General features: G+C 32.6%; 1 protein-coding gene across 1 annotated transcript in view; it reads right to left on the bottom strand.

Annotated features, from left to right (window-relative positions):
* VPS50 (VPS50 subunit of EARP/GARPII complex) overlaps nucleotides 1-20659 on the bottom strand; it is a 119842-nt gene that overhangs the window by 44534 nt on the left and 54649 nt on the right. The window contains exons 13-17 of the mRNA XM_037507961.1: nucleotides 17933-18065; nucleotides 13995-14080; nucleotides 9449-9543; nucleotides 9027-9125; nucleotides 2291-2381 (exon numbers count right to left, since the gene is read on the bottom strand). Coding sequence (XP_037363858.1) covers nucleotides 2291-2381; nucleotides 9027-9125; nucleotides 9449-9543; nucleotides 13995-14080; nucleotides 17933-18065 — 504 coding nt within the window. The remainder of the gene's footprint in view (nucleotides 1-2290; nucleotides 2382-9026; nucleotides 9126-9448; nucleotides 9544-13994; nucleotides 14081-17932; nucleotides 18066-20659) is intronic.

Genomic DNA, 20659 nt, shown 5'->3' with positions numbered 1-20659 from the left:
GTGCTAAGTCAAATGCCTTGCATAATTGTATGATTATTTAAGATATTTTATACAAATACATAAAAAACTAAGCAATAGGGATATATCTTAACCATATTAATCTCCATAAATTTTCATTTATTTTTCTTCATATACCAAGAAGCAGACAACACAAACACATGGTGAAGTCAGAGAATGAATCTTTCAGCTCTAGTTTAATTAATCCATTACATCAATTTTCAAGGTAACTATTTTATTTATTTTTATGGTAGTTAGAACATTTAATGAGATCTACCCTCTTAGAAAATGTTTTGAATTGCACAATACATAACTGTTAACTATATAGTAGAGCTGCAGAACTTATTCATTTGTACAATTGAAACTCCAAGACAACTTTAAAGGATACAGTAATGCTGACTTGGATGAAAATATTTCAGTATACCTTACATAAACATATTTTTTAGAATTACACCAAATATGTGTGTGTGTGTGTGTGTGTGTGCATGTGCACACGCACAATTTTGATCATTAAATAGAAATTCAAGTCAAATGATTTAAATAGGCATTCTAGGGGGCCTCCCTGGTGGCGCAGCAGGTTGAGTGCCGTGCTGTGAAGCTGTCCACAGCCTCTGCAGTGCAGGTTCAATTCCCGGCCAGCCAGGGAGAAACCCACATGGTGCTGGCAGACCTCTCCTGCCTCGCCCACTGCTCCCCTCAGCAGTGTCTTTAGTCCGTCTGCCTGTTCTGCTCCCCACTCTGTCTCTGGTGAATTCTCTTACCCTCCTGCACTGCTGACCTGTATCCCAGTTCTTGTATAAATAAATAAATTTTTAAAACAAAAAATAAAATTTCCCAATGACATGATAATTAAAAAAATAAATAGGCATTCTAGAATGAATGTCAGAATTATACATAATACTAAGAAATTGGTTTAAAGGTGCAAAATTAATGTATAAATTAATGTTAACATAACTCTTTAAAACTTTTATTAATAAATATGTTTCAGACAAATATTTCTGCACTAGGAAAGAAATGATAGAAGAGGATTAAGAAGTAAGCTACTATATGATAGAAACATAAAGATTATCCTTATGTAAATAACTTACATAAACTAATTTTGTAAAAAGAAACAGATTTTAGGGCCTCCCTGGTGGCACAAGGGGTTAGGACGAAACTTAAGAAGCTATCTGCAGCCACTGCAGCATGAGTTCAATCCCCAGCCGGCCAGAGAGCTGCCCACATGGCGCAGCAGACCTCTCCTGACTTGCCCGCTGCTCCCTTCAGCAGTGTATTTCAGTCAATCTGCCTGTCTGTTCCCCACTCTGTCTCTGGTGAATCCTCTCACCACCCACACCTCTGGCCTGTACCCCAGAGACACAGATTTTTTAATCTTTAAAAAAACATATTTTAACATTCACTTTACAAAAGAAGCTATTTATTAATTACCTTTCAGACAGAAAGTAAAGGTACTATTTCTTAATTATTTTATAAATGCTTTCACATGTGCATTTCATGTACATGCATTTTTATAAATTTATTTATAATTATTTTATGTATTTTTACATCATTTTTCATTTTTGTACAATGTATGCATTTTCACCTTGGTTATAGTCCCCATAAAATTCCCACCACCCATTCACCCTGAACTATCACCATGGGCCCTTGTGGTCTTCCCACCCTTGTTTTGATCTTACTCCCTTCTCCCCCCTTGTAGTATGTCTCTGACTTATAGTTGCCTATTGATTTTGATTTTTACTTTATTATAAATAGTTTTCTTTCCTGATCCCTTATTTGGATCCTCTATATTCCTGCTCTAAGTGAGACCATCCAGTATTTTTCATTTCTTTCTGGCTTATTTCACTTAGCATGATCCCTTTCAGCTCCATTCATGTTGCTGCAAATGGTATGAGTTTATCCTTTTTGAATGCTGAGTAATATTCCATTGTATATATGTACCACATCTTCTTGATCCAGTCATCTATTTTTGGGCATTTGGTTTATTTCTATAGCTTAGCTATTGTAAATAGTGCTGCAATAAACATTGGGGTGCAGGTGTTCTTTTGAATTAAAGTTTTGGTGTCCTTTGGGTAGCCCCCTGGGAGTGGAATTGCTGAATCATATAGAAGCTCCATTTTTAGCAGATTGAGGAACAGCCACACAGTTTTCCATAGTGGTTGCACCAGATTGCAAATCAAAACCACAGTGAGATACCATCTTACACCAGTGAGAATGGCACTTATTAAAAAATCTAGTAAATGCATTTTTTAAGGGAACAAAATAAAAGACTTATTTGTTCTTAAGAAACACTTACATGAAGTTGCAAGATGCTGAAATTTGACTTAACAGGACAAAGTTCCCAGGTCTCATTCTCTAAGAACATTCTCAATTCATCAAGCCGTGTTCTTAAAAAATAAAGTAAAAGTTAATGTTCCAAAAAATAAAAAGTATACCACAGACAAGAATTAAGGAAATAAAATACAATTATAAGATTGCCATCATGATTGCAATCAACACTGAGAACCCATTCAGATCAACACAGTAAACACAAACATTTATTTGTTAATATTTTATTGTCCTCAAGAGATAAAACACTCTCAAATATTTACTAAATTCAGGATTTTTTTACTATCTTCAAAAATAAGGAATGCATAGGAAATAACATTTTTATTAAGGAGCGAAACTAAAAGCTACTCATCAACTCACATATTTAAAATATCCTTAGGTAGTAACATATCAATGCCAAAACACAGAAATATTTTACAGGGTTTATGAGATCACAGATACGAGCAAATGTTTTATGTTAAACAGCATAGATCTTTCTTAATAATACTTACTAAGCTATCATAGCAAGATGATTATCACCTTCCAAATATATTTAGCTCAGTGCCTAGCTCCACACAGCATTTATGAATTAAACTAGCAAGTATGACACTTATAAATCAACACTCTAACAATTACTATGTCACAATGATCTTTTCTTTCTTGAATGTTATTGCTCTGTCTATCCTGAGTAAGTGGCAGTTCCAGAAAAACAAATATTTCCTTCCATTTACTCTAGGACACAATGGGCCAACACCTATCCTTATCTTCCCATTCTGCAACAAGCTTCATTGTTACTACCATGCTAAACAGAACATTTTTTAAAATCCACAGCTTATAAAATAAGAGGCAATAAGTGTATAAATCTGTGAAAAGCAGAAATTGCTCCAAATGTTGTCATTAACAAAGACTTTAAGATAATGATTATAAATGAGCTAGAGAAAATATGTGCAAATTGTATAGAAGGACAATTTCAAAGAACTGCAATAATAAATGAAAGGAATCAGACATTGTATAACTGAAAATGCAATATTCAAATTAAAAACTGATAGGATCCCCAAAGAGCAGAAGGTGGGATTAGTGAACTGGAAGACAGATCAACAAAATATATCCAAACTGAAGCATAAATTGAAAAAGAAATGGAACAGAAAAGATCATAAGAGATATATGAGACACAGTCAAAATATTTAATATGCATGCAGTTTGATGGAAAAGTCGGAGAATGAGCAGTAATATTTGACCCCAAAAGTGATTATGTCCGTAACTTACTTACACCATATTCAAAAATGAACTAAAATGGATGACAGACCTAAGGCAAGAACTAGAACTGTAGGTTTACCATTTTGACAATCCACAATAAAAAGAAAAATAATCCAATTTTTAAAATGGGCAAAAGACTTTAGATATTTTGCAAAGCAGATAGACCAATAAACACACAAAAAGATGCATTTTAGTCATTAGTGAATCTAAGAAGAGTACTGACTAAGGGCACAAGGGATCCTTTTAGAGAACTGAAAAAAACTCTATACCAGATCTGGGTCATTTATGTGGTGCACATACACGGCCAAACTTATGCAGTTGTACATTAAGATGTGTGTAAATTTATGTGTTATACTTGAACAAATTTTTTTCAAAAGGGAAAATTTTAATATTCTGTTCATTCCCCTCTGTTTATTTTCTGCAACTGCAACAGATGACAGGCCCATTTTAAAGATAAGGCCACAGAGCCCCCAAGAAAATGTCAACACAATTGTGAGCAGTCACAAGGTCACAACTAGCAGAGTTGAGATAGCAGAGAGGCCCTGATTTCCAAATCTTGTTCTTTTCACTGCAATATGATTTATTCACTGCAATATGGTTTATTCAAAGGCAAACATCTACTTATTTTTTGACTATGAATGATTAGTTGGTTAATTTTATCCAAACTGATTCATTAGAGCCACAGAAAACTTCCTTTACATCTCTTTTCCCACGAACATTTCACGCAAATTAAAAGATTTACATTTTACTTCTTTTCTTCTATTTTACTAATATACTAAAAGAAAATCAGTTGTGATGAAAATTTCAAATACAAAATGTAATCAGAGGTTGAATAACAGAATTGACAACAGTCATAAAATCACAGAAAAGCAATCCTGATTACTGCTATTTAAGCATTTCAGGTGCCACCTATTTCTTTAAGAAACAAGATATGAACAGGATACAAAGACTTTCTTTGATATACAAAACAGGTACAGTTAAAATAAAATTAAAGAGATTTTAATGGGCAAATACAGTGAAAAAGTATAAGTGATCTATAAAGTATCTCAAATATGTTGATTTACAGAATAACAGGAAATGTCAATGAATTAGAATTATGTGAAACCTAGGTTTTCTTCTTAACCTGATAAAAGGCTGGAAACAATGGAAGGTAAGTTCCAAAAATGAATGATAAAATCACAGGCTTTAAAGAAGGTAGAGTATCTGGTATGAGCCTTTTACCTACTTAAGAGAAGAAAAGTTGATGTTCAGAGAAATAGGAAATTGGTTAAAATCACACAAATTGTGAAGATGGTGAACCCAAGGAAATTAGTGACACCATGCTGTCCCAAACACTGTACCAGCAGGAAGAAAACTATAAATCAATAACAACAGTATAAACTAAGACAAGTTTAATAGTGACCTACCCACTATTATTGTCTATATACTGTAGAGGCAGTGGCCTAAATATGATATACACTGTAAAAAAACTGTCTCTTTTGTTATCATTTTAAATCCAGATCTTAAGCCCTCTTATGTAGTTTAGAGATGGAAAATAGTATCACTTTTTATAAAATCTAATTTTCAATAAAATATTTTAAATATTTAAATAAATTTATAAATTGTATTTCAACGAATAAAATTTATTGGCACCCTTATCAGTAAATTCAAGAAAATTTTTGTTTTCTAAAATCATTTTTATTCTCCTAGCAAAGAAAGTTGCAACAATATATCCTATCACACACAAACACACACACACACACACACACACACACACACACACACACTCTTCTACCACATGACCTTAATATTCCTCCATCAACAGATACTGTCTAATTATCCTTCTCTTGAATCTTAGCCAGTCTGACGACTTGTATGTATGGTAAAAGAACTACATGACTTCTGAGCCTACATCAGAAAAGGCCATAAAACCTCTGCCTATTTCTTTTGGAAAACTAGTTCTATGGGAAGCCGCTACCATATAAAAAAGTCAAATAACCCGCAAACACCATACTTAAAAGGTCACTTGTAGGCATTCTGGCTAACCAATCCAGCTGTGAATATCTTTCTAGCCATCTCCACCACAGTGCAAATGAAACCATCATGATCCTCCAAATAAAACTCTTCCATCAGCTGAATCCTACTTAGTGACATCAGTCAATGATATGAGGAAAAGAATCTCTCTGTTGATCCTTGTTTACATTTCTGACAAGCAGATATATGAAATGATAAAATGGTAGGTGCTTTAAATCCAGTAAGTTTCACAACAGTTTTATACTGCCAATAGTAGCTAGAACAAATGCTTGGACACTTTAATTAAAGCATGTATAACTGCTAGCCTTTTTCGCTTCTTAAAATTTTTTCTAAGATATGCTATAAAACAACTAAAAGTATTGATAACTTATATTACTCTCTCTGAAGCCTTGACCAAATCAGCTTATTTGGCAGAGAATGAGGGAGGAGAGTGGGAAATAAGCAGGCTAGTCCTAGAAGATATGAGGCCCAATATTCAAAAAAGAAGTGATAATTAAATCACTGGGACTGGGTCTAGGCAGAAGAGAAAGACAATAAACTTGATCTTAAAAACTAACATTTTAAAGATACTTAAAAGAATAAGCCTTCTTATCCAAACTAGGAAAAATTGTTTCCCCCTAAAACAAATGGTCACCTCTACCCTAACATCAGTTGAAGTATTTTTAGGATACCTAAAAATACATTTTAGGATACCTGGAAACATTTTATAAATGTTATTATAGCGTAATTAAAAAATAAAATGTACTTGCTACAAAGAATGTTTGGGCAATTATACATTGCTACATAATTTTTATGTCATTACTTTTTAAATTAGATTATTTGTGCTTTCGAGAAATCTGCAACATTTGGAAGAATGATAGGTCTGGATGTATAAAAATTTAGTACTTAAATATAAAGGAATTGGGGAAAATCAAATTTTCACTTTTGAAAGATAAGAATTCACGTTGATATAGACTAGGTTCTCACATAAACTCATGTAAGTTTGTCCTAGAAAAAGATAATGGCAAGAAAGCTTTTATATAGCTACCACAAGTAACTTGAGAGTACAAGTTATGAAAGATGTTCCACCAAAGAGTAAATTGGTTCTGATTTCAACAAAATGATCAATTTTTATTAAGCATACATCTTCAAACCATCAGCCTAAATGGATTCAAAGTCAGAATAACCTGGCTCAAGAATTTCTTCATTCTCAAGAGCTCAATTTGGCAGTAGAGGATCATGAAGAAAAAAAAAAAAAATTAAGTGTATTTAACAATTTTTTTAACCAAAAACCCCCACTAATCTGTAGTTACCATGTTTCATACTGTTTTTCAGTATTATGCAGTATGAGTTAATGACAGATATACTAAATTGAAATTTAGTAGACTTAGATTCATCACTGGCTAATATAATGACTTAGTCAATCCAATACATATACATTGGCATCATTTCTAAATTGCCTGTCAACTTTATCTTGCTTTATAAAGAAACAGATGTACTTCAGAGCATACTGATGGTTGGCACCAATTTTACCAAATGACTTTCATTATTTTTCCAAATGGCAGTTGTTAAAGAGATAATGACTACAGCAGCATAGAAATGAGATTGGCTTAAAAATTCCATTTAAACCCTGGGGAAAGAGAAAAATACTAAAAAAGAAATTAAATCTTTACTTTTAACCTATCCCAATTTTTATAATACAAAAAACAGCAAGAAAAAGGGAAAGATCTTCAGGCAACACTTAAGGAGACATTTTGTCCAGCTACCTCATTTTACAGTTAATAGGACATCGTCTAGAGAGGTTAAATGATCTGTCCAATGTCAGAGCTAGCAGATTATATAGGATTTTTAATCTACTGTAGCTCCCACTATAGCTCTCCTTCTAACAATATAATAGTCTCTTCAATGGGAAACAAGTTTCATAAATGTTTCTAAATACTATCCTTTAAAATGTTGAGTGTTTTCAAAGTATTCAAATAACTTATTTCTATATTCTTTAATTTCATCAAGGTTACTTTTGTTAAGACTGTCCACCACGTTTGCCGTAGGTGACAATAAATGGAGTAAAATGCAAAATGCAGGTCATTAAATAAACCAGTGCTTACATACTGCATGTGTCTTGTAGTCACTGGGAAGACCAAAAGATCTCCCAGTAGTCTTAGGGGATATAAAGTAATCACTGGGAAGTGGATATCTGGCAGGTCATTTTGATAGGCAAGTGAAGTTTTTGGCTCCTTTATAAGTCCTTTATCCTTTCCCATCTGTGATTAAAAGGCACCACTCCTTTTATACAATAATGTGTACAAGTCAGCTCTTCTGTTTTAGCAGGACTTAAATTTTAGCAGTAAATGAAGTTATAAATAAAATGCAGTGTTAGGACATCATGCTGCCCCTTACCATTGTTTCTCCAAAGTTTAACCAACTACATTTTTAAAAAATGTTTTAAGCTTTGTCCATTAAATTATAAAACTCAAAGATCTGCCGTGGAATAGGTTCAATTTAAAGCTTCTTTCAAAATAACATATTTAATAGTTTACAATTAATACAGAAAACTTGTACTCAAATATTTAGTAATTAATTAATCAATGCTATGGTGTTTAATAATCTCTCTTCTAACATTACACATATCATGACCAGGGATTAACTCTGAACATGGAGAGAAATTAGAAGTTAAAACCTAACTGCATCAAATGACAATAAAATCAAAACTTAATTTTAAAAAGTAAAAATGCAAAGTAAAAAATAAGCTATATCTCAATTCAACAATAAGATACATGTAAGGAATATAGCACAGGGTGTTGCTTATATCACAAAAGATCTAATAAACAGTAGTTCTTTGTAATTTAATGTTACTCTAAGCACAATCACAATGCTGTGAAAATTCTATCCCACCTTCGTTCATTCCCAACACTTCCTAGAAATCCCTTTTCAAAGTCAGTAGCAATTGTTTTGCAAAATAATATAGTACATAATATTGGTTTGTGCCTAGATTCTAAACATCTTACCCTCATCTATAAAAACTTTCTTACTCCTAAAAAGCAGATGATTTTCAGCATGCATCACCAAGCGCTGACTCTACTAATTTAACTTCCTTACTAGTTCACAGCATATATGTAGGCCTCTACATGGCCCAATTCTTTTGGTAACCCTGATCTAAAATCACCTTTCACCCATAAAGAAATCAACTTAATATTTAGTTTAATGTAGAACCCCTTCCAAAAACAAACAAACAAACAAACAAACAAAAGCAACAACAACAACAAAAATTAAAATTCCCAATAAGTAATGACAATTTTTCAAAATATTTTTGGTAAAAAAATAATCTTAACAATCCTAAACAGAAACACAAAGAACATAGTCTTTCAAATTCAAAAATAGATTTTTTTAATAAAACAATACTGTTACAGGATTAAGTATTAGGCAAAGGTATTCTCATTACCCAAACTAGTCAATTCATATTTTATTAGAGTTCTTACCTATGATAGTTCTTGAAATAATTGACACTTTGTTTTCTAATAGACTCTTGCAAAACTTCAGATTTGCTACCACAAAATTCTTCTCCAACCTGCATCAACCTAGTTGGATAAAAAAGTTTATACATATTTTAGCAACATTCTTATTATAGGAAAAGAAAAGTACAGATTACCTTTCTTCAAAGATGACAAATCATAAAAAATTCAATGTCTGGAAAAATTCTAAAAATCACCAATCTATTACACCAATCTATCACAAACATCTAAAGAGTGCAAATATTTAACATACAGAAACACAGCAAAAATTAAACATGAATGTTCAATTATCTTCATTTCCATGAAGAAGTTATAAATGATAACTAACATATTCATGGTTTTATTATAACTGAATAAATCAAACTAAAATATAAGATCTCAAACAGTACCTGCTGATTATATCCAGAACAAAGATGAAATCATCATATTTGAATATAGATAAATCAGTTCCAAGCAAGTAAGTTTTCACTTTTAGCTGAACATCCTATGAAACAAAAAGAAAAATATTTCAAGTATATCCAAATTACATTAAAAAATAGTTCTTTGAACCAGTAATTATATAGCTACACATTAGCATGAGAAAGGAATATATTCTTGATAAAGAAAATATATTTATGCCAAAGTCAACATCTTTATGGTGATATAATACATTTCCATGATATCGGATATAAAAATAATGGCCACAATCATTACTACTAATACAGATACATACACGTAAGAGATGTGAATATCCTCATGTTTATTAGATATGAATAAAAAAGTTATTATTAATGCATGGCTTGGTGGGCTAGAAACATTCAAATAAAATTAGAATTAATAAAGCTAATTTTGTGAAATGATTATACACAATTTATAAAAATAATAGTTTTCATATACAACTGCATAGCAGCTTAAAATAAATAAATACTATTTAAAATAAATATTAAAAATTAAAGTTAGGGATAACTTTAATAAGAAATATCAGAACAAAAAAAAAACCAATTCTAATGGAGTACAAAAGAAATTTGAATAAGTTAAGAGGCAAAGGACTGGTGACGAAATAAAGATGTCAATTTTTCCAAATTAATGTAGGTTCAATGAAACTATGACCAAACTCACAACAAAAACTTTTCTTCTGAACAATTATTCTAAAATTCATCAACAAGCAGAAACAACTTTTTGAAAAATAAAGCTTTCAAAAGATGGAGTTAAAGTTGTAAGTGATGTTAGAGGACTTGTACTACCTTTATTAAATATAGCAAAATCTTTAAAAAAAAGAATATTAGCAATATAAAAATTAATGAAATATGACAAATAACCCAGAATAGTGCTAATATATACATACATATTAATTAACTTAATAAAAAACTCCTGCTTCCTAATTATGTTTATAATTTTTATATTAAGAACTTTACATATTGTCTTTAATCCTAGGACAGTCCTATTGAGCAGGCATTTATTACCTTAACCCCTTTAAAAAAGAAGTCAAGTAACTCCTAAAATTCACATGCCCAGTGAATGACATGCTAAGACTTGAATTCAAGTCTATCTGGATTGAAAACCTCCACTTTTCACCATGCCATGTTACAGGAGATATCACAAAGGAATAAAAATGATTATCCAGAAAGCAGAGCAAAAACCGGTAAGACTTGAGGGAAGGAAGAAATCCTCACTTTATACCACATAATAATTATCAAAATAAATATAAAACAAATAAGTTTTCAAAATATTAAAAAAATTAATTTAACCAAGCAAAAATATTTTCTGAATAACTTATTAGGGGCTCCAGGCAGTATTCTAGGTATTAGGGATATAGCAATTAACATGAAATTTAGGTAAGTATTTGTAATTACCAGACGGATATTAACCCAAGCTTTACATAGGAAAGAACATTTTAAGAACAAATGTAATATAAGTCATAGAGGACAATGGTTTATTAAGTTCAACCTCATAAAAATGTTAACCATCTGCATATCAAAAGTAAATTAAGTGAAAACAGACAAATGATATACAGAGGATTACTAATTATTACATAAATCATTTAGATTCTATCACCAAAGAACATGAACAAATAATTCACAAAACAATAATTAACAGATTTTTAAATGTTTAATTTCTCTAGTAATTAAAGATTTTTGGGGCCTCCCCTGTGGTGCAGCAGATTGAGCACTGAGCTGTGAAGCTGCCACTGCCTCTACAGCGCACGTTCGGTTCCCGTCCGGCCAGGGAGCTACCCACATGGCATGGCAGACCTTTCCTGTCTCTCCCGCTGCTCCCCTCAGCAGTGTCTTTCACTCCGTCTGCCTGTTCTGCTCCCTGCTCTGTCTCCCGTACTTCTGACCTGTACCCCAGTTCTTGTATAAATAAGTAAAATCTTTAAAAAATAATAATAAAGAGGTATGACTTAAAACACTAATAAGAATATGAACAGATTGAACTGCACTATTAAAAGATAAATTCATTCTCGAATATTTTTTATATTTATAGGAGACACACCTAAACCATGATTCAAAAACATTTAAAATAAAGAGATAGTCAAGGATTTACCAGGGAAATATGAACAAAATAGACACAAAAGTGGTAATAGGATCAAGCAAATTGGAATTCATGACAAAGTGGCTCAGAACAAAAGAGCTATTTTTGTAATTAATGAAGGGAATTATGTACCGAGAAGGTAATATGCTTACTAGCATTGCAGCATCAATCAACATAGCATCCAAGTAGAAAAATCAAAAGTTGTTAAAAATAAAAGAAAATCCTGACAAAACTGTAATTGCTGCAGAAAATGAAAAATCCTCCCTCAGAAATGCATAAACCAAGAAAACAACAAATAATAACATAGATTAGAATAATGCTAGTTATAAGCTTTATTTAATATAAAGCTTAATAGAATTTAGAATTTAATAGAATTTAATAGAATCTAATTCCCAACACAACTAAGAAATATGACTATTTTTTAAAAGTCCAAAGAATTTTAAAAGTGGTTGACATACTAGAATGTAAATAAAATCTTAATTCACAAAAAAGCCTAATTCTCGCCAATAAAAAGAAATGGTTAGTATTTTTAAAATGCCATTTCCTACATACCAAGTATTTAACAATGAAAGAAAATCCTGGAAAACCAAGAAATTCATCATTAGATGTACAAATTTCATGAGTTGAGGACCATGGATTTACCACCATTAGTCTCAAACCTACAGTCTCTGCCACATACTATGATTAATGGTTTTGTTTTTTTTTTCTTTAAGACTGTGATTCAGGTAAAATACACTGGAAATTTGTCACAGTAGTAAAATTTTTTCATATCAAAAGCAAGATGATTACATTTTGAGTTTACTTTTATGCCAGAAAGGCTCAATATCTTCTTATGATTTTGAATCTTCATTTTTCATTATCTCTTACTAATGAATTTTTGATAAATGTCTAAAAATTGTCACATGTCACCTATGCTTTGGAATTTGGGATTTTTATTGTTAGAAATACATTATGATATGTATAGTATATATAATATCCCCAGTGAGGTCTGGGGCTTATCTCAAAATAAAATACATTATTAATATTCCTGCAACATATGGATGTTCACTTCAATGGGTAAAATAAATACTTCTGAAAGCACAATAACAATACTGGTCAGGTTCTGTTGCCAAATGAATTGCCAATCTGAATTTAATTCAGGTCAAATTTGCCTGCTAAATGTAGTATTAAAAAAAAACATTTGTTTTGCAGAGCTTTGCTTTTTTCAATTGCACTGAGCCTTGCAATTTCAATTAAACAAACACTCCATGAGTTCCAAAAATACACATAGTCCTATTCTAGAACTTTTTGAGAATTTGGGTTAGGGGTGCAAAAAGTGAAGATGAAAATGTTCTAAAGCTTGAAACCTATAATACAATACATAGTCAAAACCATGAAAACTTCCATTAAACTGGTCAAATGATTGAGAATAGTTTTACTAAATCTAAACTTAATAGATTTTCTTACATGAGAAATGACATCAGCCTGCCAGACTGAATGGAAATTAGTCATATAAAATGCCAGGTGAATATTTCAAAGTACACTGAATTAACAGAAATTCAAACAAGGATTCTACAATTTCAACTAAGTACTGCGAAAGTCTACTAGGAGATTAAGTAAGAAACATACCTGATCCTGAATGTATATTCAATGAATAAAAGATTTCCTTTTCCATTTTATCTAACATTCTATAAAAAGTCACACCCAAACCCACAATTAATGGTAAGTTAAAAATTAGTTTAACATGGTCAGATCAAGAAATATAGAAGTCAAAACTCTTACAACTATTACATACATTTTAAACATTAAAATATAAGTTCAAATACCATATCCAATATAAAGTTATCAAATTAGAAGAATACTTAAAGCATAACTGTTAATTTATTCTTGAGGAAATTTGTTTTCAGTATATATTTTCCTAAACATTTCTTTGAAAAGAATCCCTACAAAAGATTACCGAACTGAAAATAAGACTAATCAATCAAAAACATGTTTTAACATCAAAATATGATCAAAGGGTCTATAATCTTCCAACCTTCCAAGAAGTGGGAAAAAAAAAAAAAACCGGAAAGAATTTATAATCAAAGAAATTTTACTTTTATCTAGAAAGTAAAAACTTTAACAAAAAATTTATGTGTTAACAACAACTGAGCTACTACACCTCAAAAGAAAAGTTTAAGAAGCTAAATTTTTAAAATTTTGCCCAATAAACAGGTAAAATTTTCCTGCAAGGCACAAAAATCACTGGTTTGGAAAACAATTCTTTACTCTTCAGCTAGATTCCAACCCAAGTAAGTCACCTATTTAGTTAACCTATTTTCTAAAATTAATAGAAAAGGAAAGTATGAAAACACAAATAATAAAAAGAAGCAGAGTAACTCAGGAACTTTTATGTGAAAGTTTCTATTGCACTTATAAAAAACAATTTTAAAAAAGCCAAACCTGCCATATTCGTGTAAGTCCATGTTCCAATTTCTTCTTTATGTAGCCACGATCAAAATTAGTTTCTTCAGTCATATTACTCCCTTCTAAAATAAAAGATGGTACACATTTTTAGATTTGCTTACAATGTTCTGTTTAAAAAAAAAAAAAAACTAGAATGGCATCTCATATATGATTAGCTTATATAAACTACAGAAGATGTGTTTAACATTTGTACAACCAAAACAATGTCAAAAAACAGGTATTAGGATTAAACCCACTTGATAAGATAAACCGTGAAATGTTAATTAGTACACTCTCAGTTCCTATGTGATTGAAGCTGGGAAGTGTGATTCCAGAGATGAGGTTCTCAATATCCATATATTGCCTACTGCCAAGGCATTACAGAGCCAATTAAACCAATTATTGAAAATTATGTATATGTTAATCATAGTACAGATATAGAACTTATCATGCAGTGAAGTAACAATGTATACATTTTATATTTTTCAAGATCCAGGACAGTTTTATTCCACCATAGATAAACAGTCTAACAATGTCCAGGTTCAAAGGTAAATTCAATGACCCATCTCAAAACAAATCTCCTCTTAAAAAACTGAAAATACACTTATACATGTATAGCAAAAAAGATTATGCTTTTGTGTGACTAAAGTGTGTTAAGCAACAGCAGATTTTCTCTCATTTAGGCTAGCAGGATATCCACTGATAACCAATAAAAGGCCCCTGCTTAAATAAGAAGTCAAATCCATGCCTAATTTAAGTTTGACCACTCTTACAGCTCAGTAAGCCTTATGATCTGTATAATCTGGCTTAGGGACTCAGCAGCTCAGGGTAGTGCACCTCAATTACAACTTTACAAGTTTGAGTTTATAATAGTAAAGTGTTAAGATACCAGTAACATCACTACAGATGATGAACAACAGATAAACTCCTGAAACTCTTGAGTCTCTTTTACCTTTATGAAGTTCAGTAAAAAGTAACTTTTCAATTCACTGATTCCCACAATTGTATTCCTTACTGTGAACATGAAAGGAAAATTCAGGCAAACAATTTTTTAGAGTCCTAGAGATTGTCAACTAATTGCTAGACTACTATTCAGAGTCCAAGATATTCTTTTTTTTTTTTTTTAACCACAGTCGATTATTTTAGTCTTTTCATCTGAGAAGGGCTACCTAAAAAGATGAAAATAAAACTTCAGATAATTAGCTATTGATCAAAGAGATTAGAATTATGCCCTACAAGCACACTTTGTACTATACTAGGATGATTTGAATAATTTTCATATTCATAATTTATTAACTAAAAATTACTTCATTTCAGAAATATTGTTCTGTCTTTTGCCTGATATTTATTTATTTTATTTTTTTTATAATAAATTTTATTTTTATATTCCCCCATACAATTGCAAACGCCCCATTCTGACCCCAATCCTTCCCCTTCCGCCCCCACCCCCCAAAAAGTGTCTCTGGTTCATAGTTTTTTGTTGATTTTGATTTTCACTTTCTTATATTCATTTTCCTGGTCCCTTATTTAAGTTTTCTAGATTCCTGCTATGAGTGAGACCATCCGGTATTTTTCTTTTTCTTTTTGGCTTATTTCGCTGAGCATGATCCCTTCCAGCGCCATCCATGTTGCTGCAAATTGCATGTGTTTATCTTTTTTGAATGCTGAGTAATATTCCATGGTATATTCTTAATATAGAAATTAATTAGAGCAGGAGTTAATAAAGACGACTTTATAAAGGCTCAAAAACAATTTGTTTCTATATCCCAGTGAAAATACACACACATAAACATATATACACACATACAAAATCCATCTAAACTATCAGCCCGAAGAAAGCTTAACCATACCTAAAGTATGTGTTAATTTGTTGCAAACTATTCCTTTGATATCTCTTTTAAAAATGTGTTAGAAAAGGAAAACAAGTTGCTTGAATGTTCAAACACTTTCCAAATCTAGAAAAAAATAAAGGTTGCCAAAACAGGATAAACTTTGTTGAAAAGAGAGTCTAGTAATTCCCTATACAAGTTGGAACTTGGGAAAAAAAAAAAAGGCCTGAGTCTCTCTGGTGGCACAACGGGTTAAGAAGCAGCCTATGAGGCTATCTGCAGTGACTGCAGCATGAGTTAGATCCCTGGCCAGGGAGATACCCACATGGCACAGCAGAACTCTCTTGTCTCACCCGCTGCTCCCCTCAGCAGTGTATTTCGGTCAATCTGCCTGTTCTGTTCCCCACTCTCCCTCCACACCTCTGGCCTGTACCCCAGTTCTTACATAAATAAATCTTAAATTTTTTTTTTTAAAAAGGCATAATGGACATTTCATTGTTATAATTACCTCTTCATCCATTTCCTTTGATGAAATTAACAACCACCTTTGTAAATACTATTGTGTTTTCTCTAAACTTTACAGTAATCCCATCTATAAGTAGATGTGTTACCATCCTATGAAAATTTTGTTTTGCTTTTAACCTGCAGTTTTTAGCCTGCCATTTTGAGGAGCAAACTGACCTGAAGAAGTAACCTCTCCATATTCTCTTCCTTTTGGTTTTTGGCAGTTAAAATCTGAAGTTAATTATTTCTAATTGCAAATTTCACAGTAGGGAAGGTGATTCAGGGATGAGGAGAGCATAGGAGTTAAGTAAAAATATTCTGTAGAATTGGTTCAATACCTACCCCACTTTTTCCTTTTCTCTTCCATCCTTTGCTCTTCCAAACAATATTTGTAAAAGGATGAATATCCTCCACAGAATTTTCCTGTTATTTTTAACTCTCTATATTTAAGAGCTTCTAATGAATCAAGATGAATATTAAGTCTCTGTCTTCCATACTACCAAAATCCTATGTTTAAATCAAACAGTAGGACTTGGGTGTTCCTCCATCGACCCAAGCACAGAAACCAAGTTCTTCAAAAATTAGAAGGTACTAACTAAAATAACTTAACTGATTAGCTACATTAAATGATATGTAATACAAAAAACTTGTGTACAGTAAATTTACTTTGCCCTTTTAAATGAAATGATGATAAAAACCATTTATTACTTCTGTAAGTCTTTTGAATACTTAATCTTAGCTGTTTTAGTTGTTCAAGTATAATCACTTAAGATATTTAGCTAAGCAAATTAACTGTTTTAATATAACATCTAGACAATATAATTTCTCACAGATTTGTCCTTCATTTAGCTGACTGTACCATAATCATTTAAAGTTTGGGGGGTTTTTTGCACAGAACTGGGGTGTAGGCCAGAGATACGAGGGGTGAGAGGATTCACCAGAGACAGAGTTGGGAGCAGAACAGGCGAATTTACTGAAATACATTGCTAAAGGGAGAAGGGGGATAAACAGGAGAGGTCTGTTGCACCATATGTGGGTTATCTCCCTGGCCAAGTATCAAACACAGGTAAGTGGTGATAGTGCTGAGACTTAACCCCTAGGCCACCAGGGAGGCCTGAAAGTTTCCTTTACATTCAAAGATGAGTATTTTAAAATGCAGTTTTTATGAAATTTTAAGCACTGCTATTTTCAGAATTAAAAGTACAGTATAACAATTAATCTCAGAATCCAACTTTATTAGTACATCTTGAAAATTAGCAAAATAGATTTAATATTAAACATTTAGCATTAATATTAACAGTAAATTTGGACAGACCGGTATCTTACCTCCTTTGCAACTAATATATTTTTTACATTCCTTTCTCAATAACTTAGTCTTAAGGCCATCACTACATACTCCTGGGAACTGGTATTACCTATTACTAATGAAGTTCTTTAGCCCAGCTAACTACCAAAGATAATGGAGTTTTTACAGTACCTGAATCACCATCACCTATAGTCCTGAAATTCTAAAATCATAACTGTTTCTTTTCTTTCCCCATTCTTCAGAGATTTGGCATGTTTATAGTTCTGCTTTTAAATAAAAAGAAAATAATTTCCTACCAGAAGCAGAAGTAGTATCCTCATTGTCATGCTTTTCATGCCATTCCATAGTTCTGTAATAGCTGAGCATAACTTCCCACAGTGCTTTGCACAAGTCAGCAAGGCAAGGAATATAGCTATCTGGTGTAACATGCTGAAGAAAGTAAGAAGAGCCAAATTTCAAATTACCATATTTATTTTAACACTTAAAGTTAATCATCATTTAATGTTATTAATCAAGTTTTTCAGGAATTAGAGATAACTGAAGAAATTTCATACTGACATATCTAAAGAGAACATTTAGTAGCAAGAAAATTTTATTCAAGTAATTTCCATATCAATATGGATTTTAATATTCATTAGGAATATCAGCTACTACAAGTCACATTATAAGCACAGAATCAAAATATACACAAAAAATTTATTGAGTTGGCAAGTGTTCTCATAAACAGCAGTACAAACTTCCCCAAATGTATTTTTTCAAAGACAGGTTTCTTAGCATGCAAACGGGGCTGCATATTCTTTTTGAACCTAAGTCACAACTTGCAGAGGGAGATCAGATTTATAACTCAATCATTTCATCTATGTAAAGTAAGTAAATACCTTAGGCAATCTCTACATTCCTTAAAAATATTCCATATCTGACAATAACACTATAACATTTTACATAACATGGTTATGAAACAACACATTATCTCAAATCTTCTCCCTAATGGAAATGCATGGATTTCCTTCTTCTCTTTGTTAAAAAAAAAAATCAGTGTCAGGCCTCCCCGGGGGCGCAGCGCTTGAGCGCTGGGTTGCGAAGATGCCCGCAGCCTCTGCAGCACCAGTTCGATCCCCGGCTGCTCCCCGGCCACCGGAGGAGGGTCCCGCATGGTGCGCAGAACTCTCCTGCCGCCCACTGCTCCCCTCAGCAGTGTACTTCGGTCCTTCTGCCTGCTCTGCTCCCCACTCTGGCTCTGGTGAATTCTCTCACCCTCCCGCGCTTCTGACTGTACCCAGTGCTTGTACAAACAAACAAACAAACAAATAAATAAATCTTTAAAAAAAAAAATCAGTGTCATTTCTGCCTCTTTTTCCACAGATGGAGTGAATTTCCATTCTATTTTGTAGACTTCCATCTATCACAATGCCACCTTTGCTCCATCATGTGAGATCACCTGGCATTTTTTCAGTTCATACTCAATTCATCACAACTGATGATGTGGATAAAACAGTGCCAAACTAAGACTGTGGGATAATTTCCTTCAAAGTAATTGATAGAAATAATCTGTGCAGCACGTGTAGCTATGGTGTGACTGATACTCATATCATAAATTGATCTAAAATTTTTTCTATCCCTTCTTTAAACTCATTTCCTAAAATATTCATCAACAATTAATAAAAATATTAAACTGTGTGGCTCAGGGCAGTTTTGTGTAGTAAGCATGTCAAACCTGCGAAACTCAACTGGGGTAGTAAAACAAAGGAACTGTTAAGCTCTGGAGTCAGTCTTTCCAAGTGGGGTTTATGACAAGAATGGTTAAGATGGTTCAATCTGATAAAATCTATTAATACAATTTACCATATTAATAGATCTAAAGAGAAAAACCAAATGATTATTCCAATAGATGCTGGAAAAAAAACTCACAAAGTTGAACAGCCATTTCAAATAACAACTTAGATGAGAAAATAAAAACTAATTGATATTATTCAAGATGAAAAAACTTCTAATGTATACCCACTGTGGTCAGGAACAAGGCAGGGAAAAATCACTTATCTCCACTACTGTTGATATTTAACAATGCTGGAGGTACTAGTCAATGCACATAACCAGAGAAAAGAACAAAACAGTTGAAAAAAAGACAAAACTATTTCAATCAAATGACATGATAATATTCTTAGAATATAATTCCTAGACAATCAATTTTAAAACTAATTCAAATGGTAAAAGAATTCAACAGGGGGCCTCCCCAAGCTCCCCGGTGGTTGAGTGCTGGGTTGCGAAGCTGCCCGCGGCCTCTGCGGCACTGGTTCGATCCCCGGCTGCTCCCCGGCCACCGGAGGAGGGTCCCACATGGCGCGCAGACCTCTCCTGCCACCCACTGCTCCCCTCAGCAGTGTACTTCTTCAGTCTGTCTATTCTGTTCCCCGCTCTGACTCTGGTGAATTCTCTCACCCTCCCGCACTTCTGACTGTACCCAGTGCATGTATAAATGAACAAACAAACAAACAAATAAATAAATAAATGCCTCTATATAAAAAAAAAAAAAAAAAGAATTCAACAGGGAAGCAAGTTGTAAAACTAACAAAGAAGTCAGCACTCATGGACACAAATAATACCCACTTAAGAAATACACTGAATCACACTCCCGAACTTCAAATTGTACTAAACAGCCATAATAATCAAAACTGCATAGTATTGGAATAAAAACATACACACAGACCAATGGAACAGAATAGAAAATCCAGAAATAAACCCACAAATTTACAGTCAACTAATCTTTGACAAAGGAGCAAAGAATATGCAATGGAGCAAAGAAAGTTTGATCAATAAATGGTACTGGGGAAATTGGGTAGCTACATGCAAAAGAATGAAGCTTGACTACTACCTCACACCATGCACAAAAACCAACTCAAAATGGATTAAAGAAGTAGACATAAGACCTGAAACCATAAAATATATAGAAGGAAATATAGGTAAAACACTTTATGACATACACCTCAGTAACATCTTTAAAGACACATCACTCAAAGCAGTGATAG

The sequence above is a fragment of the Talpa occidentalis genome, unplaced genomic scaffold (assembly GCF_014898055.3).
Source record: "Talpa occidentalis isolate TD23 unplaced genomic scaffold, MPIMG_talOcc4v2.1, whole genome shotgun sequence".
NCBI classification, from domain to species: domain Eukaryota; kingdom Metazoa; phylum Chordata; class Mammalia; order Eulipotyphla; family Talpidae; genus Talpa; species Talpa occidentalis.
This window is presented reverse-complemented; position numbering and strand designations above follow the sequence as displayed.